At 41.4% G+C, this 15,551-nt stretch overlaps 1 protein-coding gene across 3 annotated transcripts in view; it reads left to right on the top strand.

Moving 5' to 3' along the window:
- LOC139618639 (vesicle-fusing ATPase) overlaps positions 1 to 15,551 on the top strand; it is a 49,327-nt gene continuing 33,776 nt past the window's right edge. Inside the window, exon 1 of one of the 3 annotated variants that reach the window (XM_071474751.1) lies at positions 1 to 245. In XM_071474751.1, the coding sequence (XP_071330852.1) occupies positions 234 to 245 (12 nt within the window). In that variant the 5' untranslated portion in view covers positions 1 to 233. The remainder of the gene's footprint in view (positions 246 to 15,551) is intronic. The other 2 variants (XM_071474750.1, XM_071474749.1) reach the window with 2 other exon arrangements.

The following is a 15,551-nucleotide window of genomic DNA, read 5'->3' as shown; positions in this document are numbered from 1 at the left end:
GAGTGTTTCTGATCGCTGGCGCGAGGCAAAGCGGAGTGATCCTCCTCAGCCGCACGCGCGCTAATGGTGCCATCCCCGTCCGCACGCTTCCGCCTTAACCAGCCAATCAGAGAGCGGTGCGCCGCAGCTTATATACCCATCTGCTGCCGAGCTTTTCTGCTCACCGTCCCCGCTGTCCTATGCATCATTGGCCCGAGCTGCACCCCTGATCTAGGCCTACCGCAACCGTGAAGATGGCGGCCCGGGTAAGATACATATATGTGCTTTATTTATTCTAAAAAAAAAAATCAAACACACCGTGTTTCTGTTGGGCAGAAAAGGAAAAAACATGCCTAGGGTTCAAAATGTCGGGCGAGCCTTCAGATTGTCAGCAGTCTTGGTGTCTCTCTGCGCCTGAATGTCACCGTGACTACAGGATTCGCTTTTGGTTTCAAACGATGTTGCAGCCCTGCACCGCTGCATGTGTCAGGGGGGATCGTTTCCGCTAAGATTGCATAACAGCTCCAGCGTCCGACCCCCTCAGCCCGGTAACCGCTGCCTTCGCTGGGAGGATCGCTGGTTAATCCTGGGCTCTGCTTGCCCTTGAGCCGACACGGCTGCGTAAAAAGCGGCCAATGAAAAGCTTTTTACGAGCTATGCATCTGGAAGAACTGGGTGGACGGTTTTGTGTGGGGGGAAAGCACAGAGTGGTCAGAACAGCGCGGCGCGACGTGTACGAACCGAGCGCATCAGTACGCATTTGATGAAACCAGTCAAAACAGTGAGGCTCAGTGCTGCCGCTCCAGCCTCCCATCCGCGGGGCTTGTGCGCTGGTGGAGAGCAGCAGAGCAGGGCATGGCTCACTGCTGGGCTGTGTGCGTACTCATTTCAGCGGCTGCTCAGCCCACAACCTGTCGATGCACAGGAAGAATGATGTCAGGTAACCAGTGTCAACCTGCTGTCACTCTCCTCTCCAGCCCCACTGCAGAGGGATTCACAGGCAGCATGAGGCTGAGGTCCCCGGTGTAGTATCAAAGTGAAACGATCAGACAGGACGGATCCAGTTTAGGTAGCAGAACCAGAGCTTCACCTGTTTCAAGACAGGAATTCTCAAATGTACATTTAGTTTGTTTCTTTTGTTGTTTGTTTATTTGTTTTTGGTTTTTTGTTTGTTTTGAAGCATCTCAAAAGCAGCATCCGCTGATGTAGAATGGGACAAAGATGTAATGAGTAAGGGAAGGGCAACCAAGCATTTGCATTTACTGCAGTAAATTTAGTGAACTGATCAGCTTCCGTCAAGAATCCTGACTTCAAAAGGTCACATTTGGATTTTTATTCAAACCTGATTTGAAATCGTCTGTTTACTCAAGGTTTTGTCTTCGGACTCCTTGAAGAAAATGTTCAACATTTTGGGAAATATTATCGCTTTTTGAGAAAGACTTAGATGCTCAGATTGGTGGCACTCTTGTGTTCGTAAATATAAATATGAGGCTAGAGTCAGAGCTAATTAGCTTAGCTTGGTATAAAGACTGAAAACTATAGAGGAAACATCTCTCCTGGCTCGGTCCATAGGTAATGAAATCTGCCCGCCAGCGCCTCCACCAGTGTGTTAAAATAAAATGCGTGGATTCACATCTTTAACCAAATTGGCTCCAAAATTTTATGGGTTCTTCCCTGGCCCATCCCCCATCCCTCCACCAGGTTTAGTGCAGTTCAGTTCAGTCCTTTTGTCTAATCCTGCTGAAAAACTAACTAACTAACTAACAGACGCAGGTGAAAACATAAACCTCCTTGGCGGAGGTAACAAATCTTTGTCTAACAGAGGTTATGTGCCAGACTAGTTCTTGGCTGAAAGCAGTAACTTCCTGGAGTCTCTGCTGGTTGCCTGGCAACTGTCTGGAGGAAAGAAATGGTCTAGCACATAACCCCCTCATAAAAAGAGAAATCGTTGTTTTTACACTTCTGTTCTCACCCTTTGTGCTAAGCTAAGCTAACGGGCTGCTGGGTGCAGCTTTAGATTTACAGTAAGAGTGGCATCAATCTGAACATCAAACTCACGGACAGAAAGCAAATAAATCCAACTGTCCTTTAAAATGAAGCAGTGCGTACTTGCGACCCCTCTACATTATGTTTCTCATGACGGTAAGTTGTGAGCTCCACCCAAGAGTGATTTTCAGATTACATTTGAACTATTTTTAAGTCTGTGACGACAAAACCAGAAAGTGTTTCACATGAAAAAGCAAAGATAAAAGAAAAAGTACATCATTTGTGTAGCAGAAGTATGTTTTTTTGTCTTTCTTGTGCTGTCAATCATGTCAGGACCCTTCAGATTTATCTTGTGACCCTTGAACAGGTTCGGACCACCAGGTTGGGAACCCACAGACTATCATTTCATTCACAAACATAAAAGGATGTCACATTTTGTCACAGCAGGGGGTTTAATGTAGCTTCTAAAATCAGTGCTGTATCAACATCTAGTCTAGTCCTGTACCAGTTTACATGTATTTATTTAACTGTGTTGACTCTTGGTGACATCATAATATGAGTGCAGGCAGCATGCACAGTCACGATGCACAGTCATGCTAATAGTTGTAGCATTAGGCAGCAAGATTGTCCCAGTGTGCTCATCTAAGAGTGAACATAAATCATGTGCATTTATGTATAAGGGCTGTATGTTCAGTCTATTTCTGCAAGTGATGTATTCATAAGCTCTCAGCGCAGAGGTTCAGATCTCATTCACTAGTTTCACCCTTCAGTTTGCACTTATGAGTGAGCTATGGAGAGCAGCACACGCAGAAATGACACCCACAGGTTAATACAAGCCATCAGGTCAGTGCTTTTATCCAAAGAGAGCTGCTTGTGTATAGAGTTTTACCAGACTTGTCTCAGTGGAAGTGTAACTGCTACACCTCTGTGGGTGTAATGTAGCAGTGTAATTACCCTGTCAGCTGCAGGTTTTTTTTCACTGTTACAGTTCAGTTGAAAAAACAAGCAGAATACATATTACAGTGCACTGAGTCCATTTTTACTGCAGGACCCAGACGCTGATGCTACAACAGCAGCGTGTTGTCGACAGTCTAACCACTGCTGTGTCTTAACAAACTGACCACCGGCTGATTTGTTGATGTCGTACAACACAACGCCCACGGGGCCACAGTCAATACTGCATTGAATGACTGCATGTTCTCAATTGTCAGGTTTTACATAAGGAACTGGATTTACTTCTTTAAGTAATTAAAAGGAAACCCTCAGTGCTCTCATATTAACAGGAAACCTTCAGAGCAGCTGCAAGGTCGCACAGGCTGTACAGTGTGGACGGAGGAGTACAAGTAAATGCTTCACTGAGGCTGAGACACTGAATATGATTATTCTCCCTTTGGCTGTCACATGTGAATGACATGTACCTTTAAAGCTATAAATGACAGTAATATAACCAGGTAACCCAGAGTTACTGTTGCTATGCCTGTGAAGTTTCCGCTCTCACACACGTGTGGTTAACATGTGGTTGACTTACCATCACAACTCTAAGTGACTTTTGAAGCTGTGGGAAAAATCTGCTTTTTTTTCTTTTTTTTTTTTTAAATGTAACCTTTAACCCCAGACACCAGTGTTAGTTAATGATGCGCTCCTTTGCTTGGGAAGTAATGTGAGGTTACTGCTCTAGGTAGTGAGCTAGTTAGCCTGACATGCTAACAACTGCATGATTTGAAATCAAAAGTTGAGCAACCTGCAACCTTCAGGACAAGAAAAAAAGATTGCCCACTTTATGTAGGTCTGCAGTATGTTATATGAATGTTACAAAATGAAATCAACATCACAGTCTGAATACGAATATTTTTCCTGTATCAGAATATATCACAATATAACAAGCATGCAAATACACATAGAAGATAATCAAATTAATTGATTAATTAAATTTGGTCAACTGTCATGTAAGGCATCACAAAAAAATCTTCTTACACTCTTCACTTCATTAACTAATCATTCACTTAAGGAACAGAATTTTGTAAAGCAATAACACAACATGATCATATTGTCAAAATAAAATTCCAATGAAAATCAATATATTATAATATACAATTACTGATCACCCCTAATATTACAAACATACATAAATCGTCATATGTTTCTTAATTATTCTCTACTTCTCTAATTATTTTCGTCAGGTAGTGAGCACTAAATGCTATGTGTGTATTACATGTTGTATGTATGCAACACTTTCTGTATCCCCCTTCACCATCCAGATGTAATCAATATTATGTTATTATCAGTATTAGTGTGACAGAAGTGATGCACCTGTTTTACATTTAGAAATGAATATGGATCTTAAAGTGTCTGCCACGTTGACATAAGCTGGGACTGGATCCTGCATCATGAAACAGAGAAGATTTTAGTAATACATCACATTTCCCTTTGTGAGCGTAGATGGAAAGAGGCGATGCAGTGGTACATTGTTCAGCTTGGTCATCTGGCATGAGTCAAAAGTGTCCGTCGGCGTGTTGTTTCACTCCCCCCACGGGCCCCTGCAGTCCACACACACACACACACACACACACTCATATACCCTTCACCCTCAGCAGACCGTGTGCTGTTGCTGGGCATACTGCAGCTTGTCAGAGAGAGTCAGGACGAAGCAAACATTTCCTCAGACTGACACCAACATCAACATCAGTCGCAAAAGAGAAAATCCTGTCCTGAGAAGTGCAACCAGACAGTGATGATAACAGTTTATTGATAGTGGTTGGTTGGTAAATATGATGATGATGACAAGGTGGCAGGGAAGTGTTGTTGGAGTTTTGAGTCAGCCATTGTAGCCTACGCAGGCAAGCTAGTTGGCCTGACTGTTGACCTGAAGATACAAGATTTGTTTTTTTTATTCATATTTTGGGTTACAGTTAATCAAACAACAACTTCTGCGGCTCAAAAATGGAGCCAACATGGAAGTGCCAAAAAGTGCAGTTCCTCAAATGGCCACTGGAGGCTGGCTGCAAAAGGGAGACAATCCCCATAGACTCCCATGTTAAAATGCCCAGCTTTAAAATAAATGTGTTTAGAGTCTGGTACAAAAAAAAAAAAAAAAATCGGTTTTGGTCACCAGAGCTAATTTCCTCCTTCATGACAACTGTACGGGGGTGAATTCTTATATTATTCATCCATTTAAGTTTAAGGCTTAAAGTTATGCATAAATTAGGGTGTGGCTGCTTTGAGTGACATGTGGGTGAGCGTGTGCTTGCCACAATCAAGTCTCGTTGCAACACACACCCACACCCACACCCACAACCTCTTCACCTGTTTTTCAGTCATTCTAGACCATCTGTTGGTTAATAAAGTCTCTCAGGCTTGCCGCCAGTTTGCTGCAGTGGCCACTCATGGTAATGCAACAGAAAAAAATCCCCTGCTGCCCAGAAAGCATTTTCCTCATAGACCACCATTATAAAAGAAATATCTGTAAAACATTTGACAGGACACCACCAACTGCAAACAAGGTCAGTTATTACTGTGGTATAATGTTTAGTCCATGAAGGTTTAATATCAACAAAAAGCTTCCAGAGCCTAGAAAAAGGGATTTTTACATGTGTAACTTCATCCTAATGTAATGTCTATGGACCACTAACACTGATGCGCATGTAGCACTACAGTAACCACAGAAGCGTACTTACATAACACCAACACTATATACAAATAGATACATAAATGATATTTACATAAATACTGCTTCCTATAAATAGTTAAATAACACATAAGATGCTCAAAAAAATTACACAAATCACATTTTCTTCTGCCTCTACTCTTCATACAATGTGCTGTGTCAATCATGCCCATGAATTACTAATGAATCTTATAAGATATTTGAACCCCTGGTCTCCATTATACAAAATGTCTCATCTCAAACCAATTTGCTCAGTGGTGTTGGGGAAAAAACTGTTTCGTAAATCTTCTCTCCCAATTCTCGCTTCCAGAGCAGGTGATGCCTGTGGGTTGTTGACTGGACTCATGAATTCTTCATGGCTTTTATGATGACATGGTCAGGAAAGCTTTCTGTGGGGAGAGAAGGTGTGTGTGTGTGTGTGTGTGTGTGTGTGTATATGTTTGTGAGTTAGTCTGTGTGTTGACAGGTCTCTGGTACTGACTTTCCTGTTTCTGACCCTATATTTGATGATATTCCCAAAAACAGAGGTCGCCACTGATGCCAAACTTAGAGACACTGTGGTTTGCCTGTTGTGCTGCTGTCGACCGGAGGCTGGGCTGTGTCCTGCCCTGAGCGTGTAGCTGTCACTGACTGTCCACCCGTGTGGGAAGACGCAGGGACACAGTGTCTACACAGCTGCTGGCTTGTCATTGTGCATCGGACTCAACTTTAGTTCTTAACTGATTTAGCTTTTGATGACCAGTAGTTTTGGTCACATCTTGAAAAAAATAACTTACCTTGATTTTATCTTTTTGTTTGCTGTTACTGGTTTCAAGATATTGACACTGACATTTCAGAAAAAATTTAACTTAGTGGATGTCACCAATATACACACACTGCTATCATGTGTTTAAAGGAGCTATTTGTAAGTTTTGCTATTGCTACATAGCTAATGTTAGTGTCAACAGCTGTTTACTTACCAGTCTCGACACCAGCTTTAGCCATTGTTGCGCTCCGAACAGAGCTATTCCTTCAGGGCAGCCTTGGACACTACAGCAATTCGGTATCTGGGAATGACAAGACGGTCCAGTTGGACCGAAACTAGCCGGTTAGCATGCTAACTTCAGTAGAAGAAGAGGAAGTGATAGATATAGAAGCAAAACAATAGTTAGCATTCTGGAGACAGCTCTCTGCGAGTCAAGGAATGAAGTTTGATGTTAAACTGGCAACATTTGGGGCGGTCCGATGGCGGAGTGGTTAGGGCGCAGGCGAGCGCTGGTTGGACTCCCGACCGGCCCGACTCTTTCCTGTCACTCTCTACTGTCCTGTCAATAAAGGCAAAAAATGCCCAAAAAATATCTTAAAAAAAAAAAACTGGCAATGTTTCTTCTAGACCGGTAAGTAAACAGCTGCTAATGCTAATGTTAGCTATGTAGCAATAGCAGAAACTTACATATAGCTCCTTTAAAACTGTGAAGGCTGTGTTGGACATACATTTCGAGCTTCAGTGTGGAGGGAACGTTGCCATGCTTAATTTCTGGAGAAAATGAAATGGGCAAACAGAGTCTCTTTTTATGATCCTGTGTAGCTGATCAATGATACTGATTAAATCCTGCAGTGAAACAGTTTGCGGGAATGAAAAAGTGACTCATGGAAATAATAAGAACTTGTTGCCAGTAAAGCTTTCAGGTCTACAGTTGGTATCTGGGACAGTTACCACGGCCAACATCCTTAATTTATGACACGCAGCACCTTTAAGATTAAGATGCATGTGGGCAGTCAGTCTGTCCAAGGTCCTCTGCAGCCTGGTGAGACATGGATGGATTATTGATCTGCAATGTTAAATGCTAAATTGACCTTTGGATTCACACAGGGATATTGCCTTTGCCTTGTGCCCTGAAGTAAACACAGAGAGCAGTTGAAGGTCAGGGAGGAGCAAAGGGGTCAGTAAGACGGTTGGGCAGACTCTGAATGTGGTGAGGATTGAAGTAACAACCTTTTGTCAAGTAGGCAGTCTCACCAGCCATCTGGCCTCCATAAAGCCGCGGGATTAGAGAGACTCAAGTCAAGACTGAGGCTTGTGAACTTCACAAATGTTCAAGAATAACATGGTTAAGCCCAAAACCTAACCACACTGCCTGTTTTATGCTGTTATTGAAGGTTACTGTGTTTTGGTCTCTTTGGTCTCACCACCATTAAGCTTCCAACCTATTATTTGATTTACCACACCTTAGTTCTACAAAAGCTTTTCCTCATACAACATTAGTTATAGTCTGCAAGAGTGCGACTGTAAACATAGCAAGCCTGTAAAGGTGGACTAGTGAGTAGATTAGTTTTTGTGTTCGTTGTGATGACGTCTAACGTCCCCAACAACCTCTGTCGTCTCATTTAGCCATTTGTTAGCAACTGGCACTTAAAAGCTTAAACAAATCATGACTGGGGTATTTACTGACATATTTTATGTCATAGAATAAAACGCGCAAAAGTTGTGTTAACCACAGACCTTATTTCAGCCATCTTACCAAAAACTCATTGAACAAACCCACAGACTTTGGGATGAGGGAACAAAATGCTGCAAAAATGCTGCCTAATGTGTGAGTTTTAAGACTCATTCCTGCAGCTCTCCATTGTTTTAACTGCTGTAACTCTGTATGCTCCTTGCTGTGGCTGTGAAACAGTAGAATGATTCCGCAGTGAAAATGTAGATTGCAGTACTTAATTTCAGAGCGTTTCCAGCCAACAGCTGAAGCACAAAACTCAATTGAACCTCTGACACTTAGTTTCATTGCTGCCAAGATTTATTCAGTCTTCCAACAGAAGTGCGTCCGTGCTTTCAAGAACAACCTGGTCGATTTAATTGTGTCAAAATCAATAGACAGAGCTGGGGTGCTTGTGATCCCACAGTCAAAAAAAAAGACGCCTACTTGCGTGATGGAACAAGTGAGTGGGCGACAAAAGATGGCAGCTCTCCTGATAGTTTCTCCCTCTCCGTAGTCTCTTTCTGCTTAATAAGGTGAGCGGTTTATTTCCCTCATAATTTCCCCATAGTTCACCCATCTATTGCTCTGCAGCCTGCTATTTGTTTCTCTGCTCCAGTCTGTGTTGTAGCCAGTTTCACCCAGTTTCAGAGGCTGTTAGACCACCTCTCTGCATCCTGCAGTCGACAAACACATCCCTCCCTCCAAACAGCAGAAAAAGCTTTCAGCTGTTTTTTTTCCAGCTGTGATCAATCAGCTGCAGTTTACCGTGTCAGCCTGGACCTGCAACATATGCACTTCCTCTGCCTCTACATCTCTATTCAAGCCTTTCTCTCCAGTCTTTCTTCCCTTCCTTTGTTTGCTCTTTTCCTTTCCTTTTTTCCTTTGACACAATCTTAAGCATCCTGTATCATAAACATGAAAAAAAATCAGATCAAGAATCAGTCCCTTCATAATTTTGGTATCTTACAATCACAAAAATTGATGAAAAAAATGAACTAACCTCCGGAATAATTTACAAATTTCTGAAGATGATCCCCTGAGTTGATCAAATAAACTGGAAACTGTAATTTACAGCTGACGTGCAACCTTCATGTGAACAAACAATAACATGAAGAATAATTGTTGTCCTGTGTCTAACCCCCGACCCCTCTATTGGAATATTTGCTGGTAATTGTCAGTGACGCTTTGAAGCCCCACAGAAGCCTTAATTGTCTTTGAATAATCCCATTTTTGATTTGACTGTATGTTTTTATTTTTAAATTTGAATTCAAACAAATCTTGTAATTTTTTGATTGTCCATTTCAATACCAACTAATAATTAAAAAATATAATAAAAGTTCTGCAATCTGTAGTTTTTAAAGTCCAGTTAGATATCGATAAATATGCGCTATATAAGCTTTGGCATGTCACCTGTGGTTCTCCATACTGCTGACAAGTTAATGTTAAAAGTGTTTTCTCACACCTTCAGATGCCTGTGACTGTCTCTTCATCATGGGTTGTTATAGGTGGATGGTTTCTGCATCTTTAACTGACATGTTTTTATCAATAAAGTTGTCCCATAAATACAATAAGCACCTGCTGGCAGACAGAAAGTGTGTAACAACAGCAGCAGCCTCTTTTATGTTTCATGTTTGAACATTTGTGGATATGTGTGGACACGATCCGTCTGTATGAAAACATGATATGTGTGTGTACAGCTCCTGTGAGTGGCTGTGTGTCTGCCAGTGTGTGTGTTTGTGTAGAGATTGTAATGGTTAATCTGTGGCTGTCTCAGTGCGGGGCCTTCCTCTGTGAGCTCTGAGCTGCAGCTATATTTAGAGAGTCTCTCTGTGCTGTGGGGCAGCCAACACACACACACACACACACACACACACACACTGCACTCACACGGCACACAGCTGATAAATAGACACACACTGCACAACAGAGCAAAACACACCAGCAAATACACAGATACACACCTACTCTACACACTGTCGACTGTGTCTTTGTGTGAGTCTGTGTCTGTGTGTGTGTGAAATGAAGACAACAGTAATGTTCAGAGTGTGTGTTGGTGTGTTTTGTCTGTTCTGTCATCACACTTTCTACAATTAGACTGAGGAGGAGCCCCTACATAGACCCAAAGAATAATAATAATAATAATAATAATAATAATAATAATAATAATAATAATAATAATAATTGGACAATATATTTAAAATCACAAAACCACATTGAATTGAGTGTATAGTGTAATGAACACTGTTGCTCTACTATGAATTTAATTCCATTACTTTTGTAAGATTTTAAGGACAATTAAAGGAACAGTTTAATATTTTGATCTTTGATCTTTTTGCTTTCTTGCCACAGGTTACATGTGAGGACTCTAACGTAGGGATATGATAAAGATGCAGCCAACAACCAGTTAGCTTAGTTTAGCATAAAGACTGGAAACAAGGGGACACAGCCTCTCAGTAGCTCCTAACCTCACTGATTATTCTGGTTTGTGTAATCTGCAAAAACACTGTACAGTAAAAACAACAATTTGCAGTTTCATGGGTTTTGGCAGAGAATTCAGGTCATAAGATAAGATAGGCCTTTATTAGTCCCACAGTGGGGACATTTGCAGTGTTACAGGAGCAAAGTGGACAGTACAAAAAAATGCAAAATGAAAATATCACATACTAAGATTTTGCAAAAGATAAATAGTAGATTAATAAAAGCATGTGAGAATATAGTATGTACTGATAGATACTAAAAATATGTGTGAAATGTTTGGGTTTTTTTAAACTCTTCCCTCACCCAAGAAATTTGTACAGATTGAGCAAATGACATACAGTATGCTAATTATTGAGCTTTAGTGGTGCTGGTAGGCAGATAATATTACCCTCAGACAAAGCAGAGTTACCTGCTTACTCCTATTTCCAGTCATGCTAAGCTATGCTAACTAGCTGTAGCCTTATATGTATCGAACAGACATGAGAGTGGTATTGATTCAATATATAATGCTGTGTTTAGATATTTTGACTGTTAAACACAGGTGTAACTAATGACAACACAAACTAATAGCTCTAATTACTGAAATGGCAACATTAGGGCTTATCAGTTCCACCTGTGCATTGACTCGTCACAACAGGAGCGAGGGCGTGAAGTTCGTTTGGCTTCCAAAGAACATTCAGCAATGTGGTCATGGTGAGTGGTTAATGCTAAACACAGTGTTAATGGTTCACTGCCCTGAAACCAAAAAGACACCCAACTAGTTATGGTGTCTACAACTGTTTAACCAGTTTATCTTAACGCACAAGGGATTCTATTTGGTTTCTACCATAGGACAGATACATGTTTTGCGCTCTCTGCTGTTGACCTCCCTGTTGGTACATGCAGCATTTTGTTTCCTTTGATTTTGCTGGATACAAACAGTACGTACAGGTGCTGCTTCGTGCGTTGCTTTTTAAATTGCGTGGAAAGGTCAGGTGCAGTTCAGGTTCACCTGATGACCTCTGAATAAATGACACTCACTCACTGCTCGAGCTAAGGTTCACTTCACTGACTCCCAGTTTTAGGTAGATTAAAAAGGGCTCTACAGTGGATGAACAGTTGATTACTCACCCAAAATAGCTCCAAAGCTAAACATGGCTGCAGCAGATTATACGTTTGCACGTACAATTAATGGTCCATATCATTTTTTTATTTTTAAACCCAGTCCTGTCCACTCTTTTGCCTCATAACAATGTTACTTTACAACCCAGTCAATTTTTAAATACTTATTTCTCATGTCTTTTCCAATTTCGACACTTTTATTTTTTACAATCTTGATGAAGTGCCCCTGAATAACAGACTCAGTTATAAGTAATTAAATCTGACGGAGAGGCCCCATCACAGCCCACGAAGAATTACAGCAGCGTGTGCCCTGAAACCTTCTTCATTTATCACCATCTTCAACAGCAGACGGCTGAGAAATTACTTAGCGTGATTTATTTAAATGGGGGAGTGAGTTGGCTCTTATATGCAGCTTATTAATTTCATAATGCGCTCAGAGAGGTGCTGGTGACAGATATTGAACGTGTGTCAGCTGCCAAGCAGGACCTGGTCAAAGGCTTCAGAGTTGATTTTGACATGCAGTGTTTAAACATGTTGCATAGATTCCAAAACACAGCTCAAGGTTTGACAATGCACATAGAGCTGATACATTTCACTGCAGAGCTCGGCTTGTATTTCATTCACTTTCATGGAAATTGTTTAAAACGTAATTGCAGTGAAGTAAATGCGACAAATTAGTTTGACATTGATTTTTCTGATGTTCTGTGGCAAGATCCCGAGATCAGAGGCTGAGAGGTTTTAGTTTAAGGGACTGAACGTTTGTTTTCGTTTTAGTTGTTTCTTTACACAAAATAGGTTGAGTGTTTGTCTGTGCTTATGTATGTGTGGAGGTGAATATATATATATATATATATACTTTTAATGGATTGTGATTCTGACAGTGATTTCCATCCTGTGTACCAATCAACCAGTTGTTTAGCAAAACAACCAAATGTAAAGTTGTGTTTCTGGCCCCCTGATGAATGTGCTGTAAGTCCAATACTCACCCTCCTTTTAGCACTTGGTTTGGCTTCCACCAACTCGGCTCCTGAGGACAATATTTGGCGCTTTAGCTCACTACATGATTCAGTATCTTTACCAGCTATCTGCTAACTTTGTTCCTCAACTACAGACAGTAAAGTCCGTAAGAAAGAAAGAAAGTTTATTCATATACAGAGCACTTTTCACAGATATGAGTCACAAAACCATAAAAGGTTAAAGTCACTGTTGCATATGGTCATACAAAATGCAGAACCACAGAAAACACAGGAATACAGTATAGTGCCAAATAAAATACATGAGCAACAGACCTGGTGTGCACAGGTTATCTGTAACTTAGCTGGTTTTTTTTTGACGACTCCACAGAATAAGCAAAACCTAGAGGTCCAACTTTAAGATGCCTTAAAAGTCCCACCACATGTCTTTAAGCAGGTTTGTGGGACTGATGGTAAATTTATTTTACATGACCTGACAGAGCTGAAGAGAGGACAGATCTGATGAGTAATTCAGTTAAATATGCAGGGGCTTGATGGTGCAGGGCTCTGTACGTAACAATGAGAATTTTGAACTGAATTATGTTTGTAACAGGGAGCCAGAGTGTAGGTGCAACATGGGACCATCGGTTTGACCTGTTAAGAAGTCTAGTGGTGGCATTCTGGATTGCTTGCAGATGATCCAGTGCAGATTTACTAAGGGGGGAGAAAAATGCATTGCAACAGTTAACATGTGAAGAAATAAAAGCATTAATGAGCATACTGATGTTTCATAGGTGGAAAAAAACAAGAATTGGTCAACAACTTAACATGAGTGTCTAACGACATGAATCTGATCAAATATAAACCCTAAAATACGCAGGCTGGAGTACGCAGCTGAGGACTAATGCCCTATACAACAATCAAAACCTCCGTCTTTCAGCCTCTTGTGCTTTCAACCAAAAACACTGAGCTGAAAGACGCTAAAAAGCTCTGTGGGATTGTGGAGAACTACTGAATTGGGTGATAATGTGACCCATTCCTCAACATAACCATATATTTCAAACCTTTGGCTCCAATGCAGCAGACCCATCGATTGCCAGTGCCCGAGGCACAGCGGGATGAATAATTCAACAGGATACTTGGAGTAAGAGGAATATTTAGAGCGAGAGGCAGCGAGTGACGGGAGCGTTCCACTGCCACTCCCTGCTGCTGCAGTTTCACACACAGCACACTGCCAGAAGAGAGGAAGCACTGTTTGAATAATATATTGAGGAGATCTGAGATTTGTTAAGCGCCAGGGGGAGGGAGAAATAATGAAGAGTTATTGAAAAACAATAATTAAAAAAAAAAACAATCCTTATTAAAAATGTGGGAGAGAAATTTTATCAGCGTTATAAAATGATGATGAGCCACCAGAGAAATTTTGCTGGAGATAATGACGTTTGCTGAAGTGAACAGATTAAATGAGGGCGACGTAGTGAGCTGAATTCATTTCACAGAAAATCTGTCCACAGACGAGAGATCTGCTTAAGCTTAACAGATGAGGTTGGATGAAGAAGTGATGCTCTTTTTTTGTGTGTGGTAACTCAGGAGAACAACTCAGTACAGTGCATGTTACATTAAAGGAGCTATTTGTAAGTTTTGCTATTGCTACATAGCTAGCATTAGCATGAACAGCTGTTAAGAAAGAAGAAAAAACCATTGAGAGTTTGGCATCAAACTTCAACATCTGTCTCCAGAGGCTGAAAGCAACGTCATTGTTAATATTTTGTCTATCACATCTTTTCCTCTACTGAAGTCAGCATGCTAACCAGCTAGCCCCGGCCAATCTTGTCACTCGGAGACATAGCGCTGCTCAGGGGGCGTGTTATAACCTCTTGGATTATAAAGTCAACAATGACCGAAGTTCTTGTCAAGCGTCAATCACCACCACCCGCTCTCGGCAAGAAACCACATTCAGCTCCTTCAACTTTCTGCACAAGAGCAGCTTTGAAAAAAAGAAAAGGAACATCTGAGCCAACAGCAGCTCAAAGGAACTCCTCGGACAACGGGATGTTCTCATATCAGCCATCCAGACAAACCAGAGACAGTGGCTGAAGCTGTGTTTTCTCCAAGTAAATTAAACAGACTTTGATCATCTCTGCTGCTAAGCTGCAGGTCGAAGCACATCTTCTCAAAGGGCAAGAGAAAGTGTGTTGTAGGGAAGGAAGGAAGGAAGGAGGGAAGAGGTGAGGAAGCAATAAAAAAGATGGATGGATGGGTGGAAGGATCTTAACCCTCCTGTTATGTTCATTTGTTAGGAACAGCAGTGGTGTTCCCGGGTCAGTTTGACCCAGTGCATGTTTAATTATCCAAAAGATGTCCGAAACCAAAAGAATCCTAACAAGCACTGTGAATATTTCATTACTAACTATTCTATCAATATTTAGTGCAATGGTGTTCCTTACCTCTAACAGGTGATGGTTCAATTAGGATAATTCACTCGTTTTTCATTTAAAAAATGCATGTTCAAACTTTTTTTTAAATGTTTCACCACTTTATTGCTTTTGAAAGACCAACATATGAAACACAATAGTTTTACATAACATTGTAATAACCCTGTGCCATGTCGAGCACCACCCTTGTGCCCTGATTCTTCTCTGGGGCTCCTCCAACCGGCTTTCCAGTGTAAACCTGCATGTTCAATGCATAGCTGGTGTTAGCATCACATGCTGCCCAGATTTTTATTCCATATTTAGCTGGTTTGGAAGGCATGTATTGCCTAAATGGGCAGCGACCTCTGAATGCCACCAGCCTTTCACCCACTGTGATATTAGGGCCTGGGTTATAGAGTAGTGGAAGTTGCTCTACCCACTTGTCCCACACAGTCCTAATAGCTGCCAGCTTGTCTCTCTCCCGTCTACCAGCCCTTGTCTCTGGAGAAAATGTGAA

The sequence above is a fragment of the Trachinotus anak genome, unplaced genomic scaffold, assembly GCF_046630095.1.
Source record: "Trachinotus anak isolate AG129_WGS33_773 ecotype Australia unplaced genomic scaffold, CSIRO_AGI_Tana_v1 ptg000003l, whole genome shotgun sequence".
Classification (NCBI taxonomy): domain Eukaryota; kingdom Metazoa; phylum Chordata; class Actinopteri; order Carangiformes; family Carangidae; genus Trachinotus; species Trachinotus anak.
This window is presented reverse-complemented; position numbering and strand designations above follow the sequence as displayed.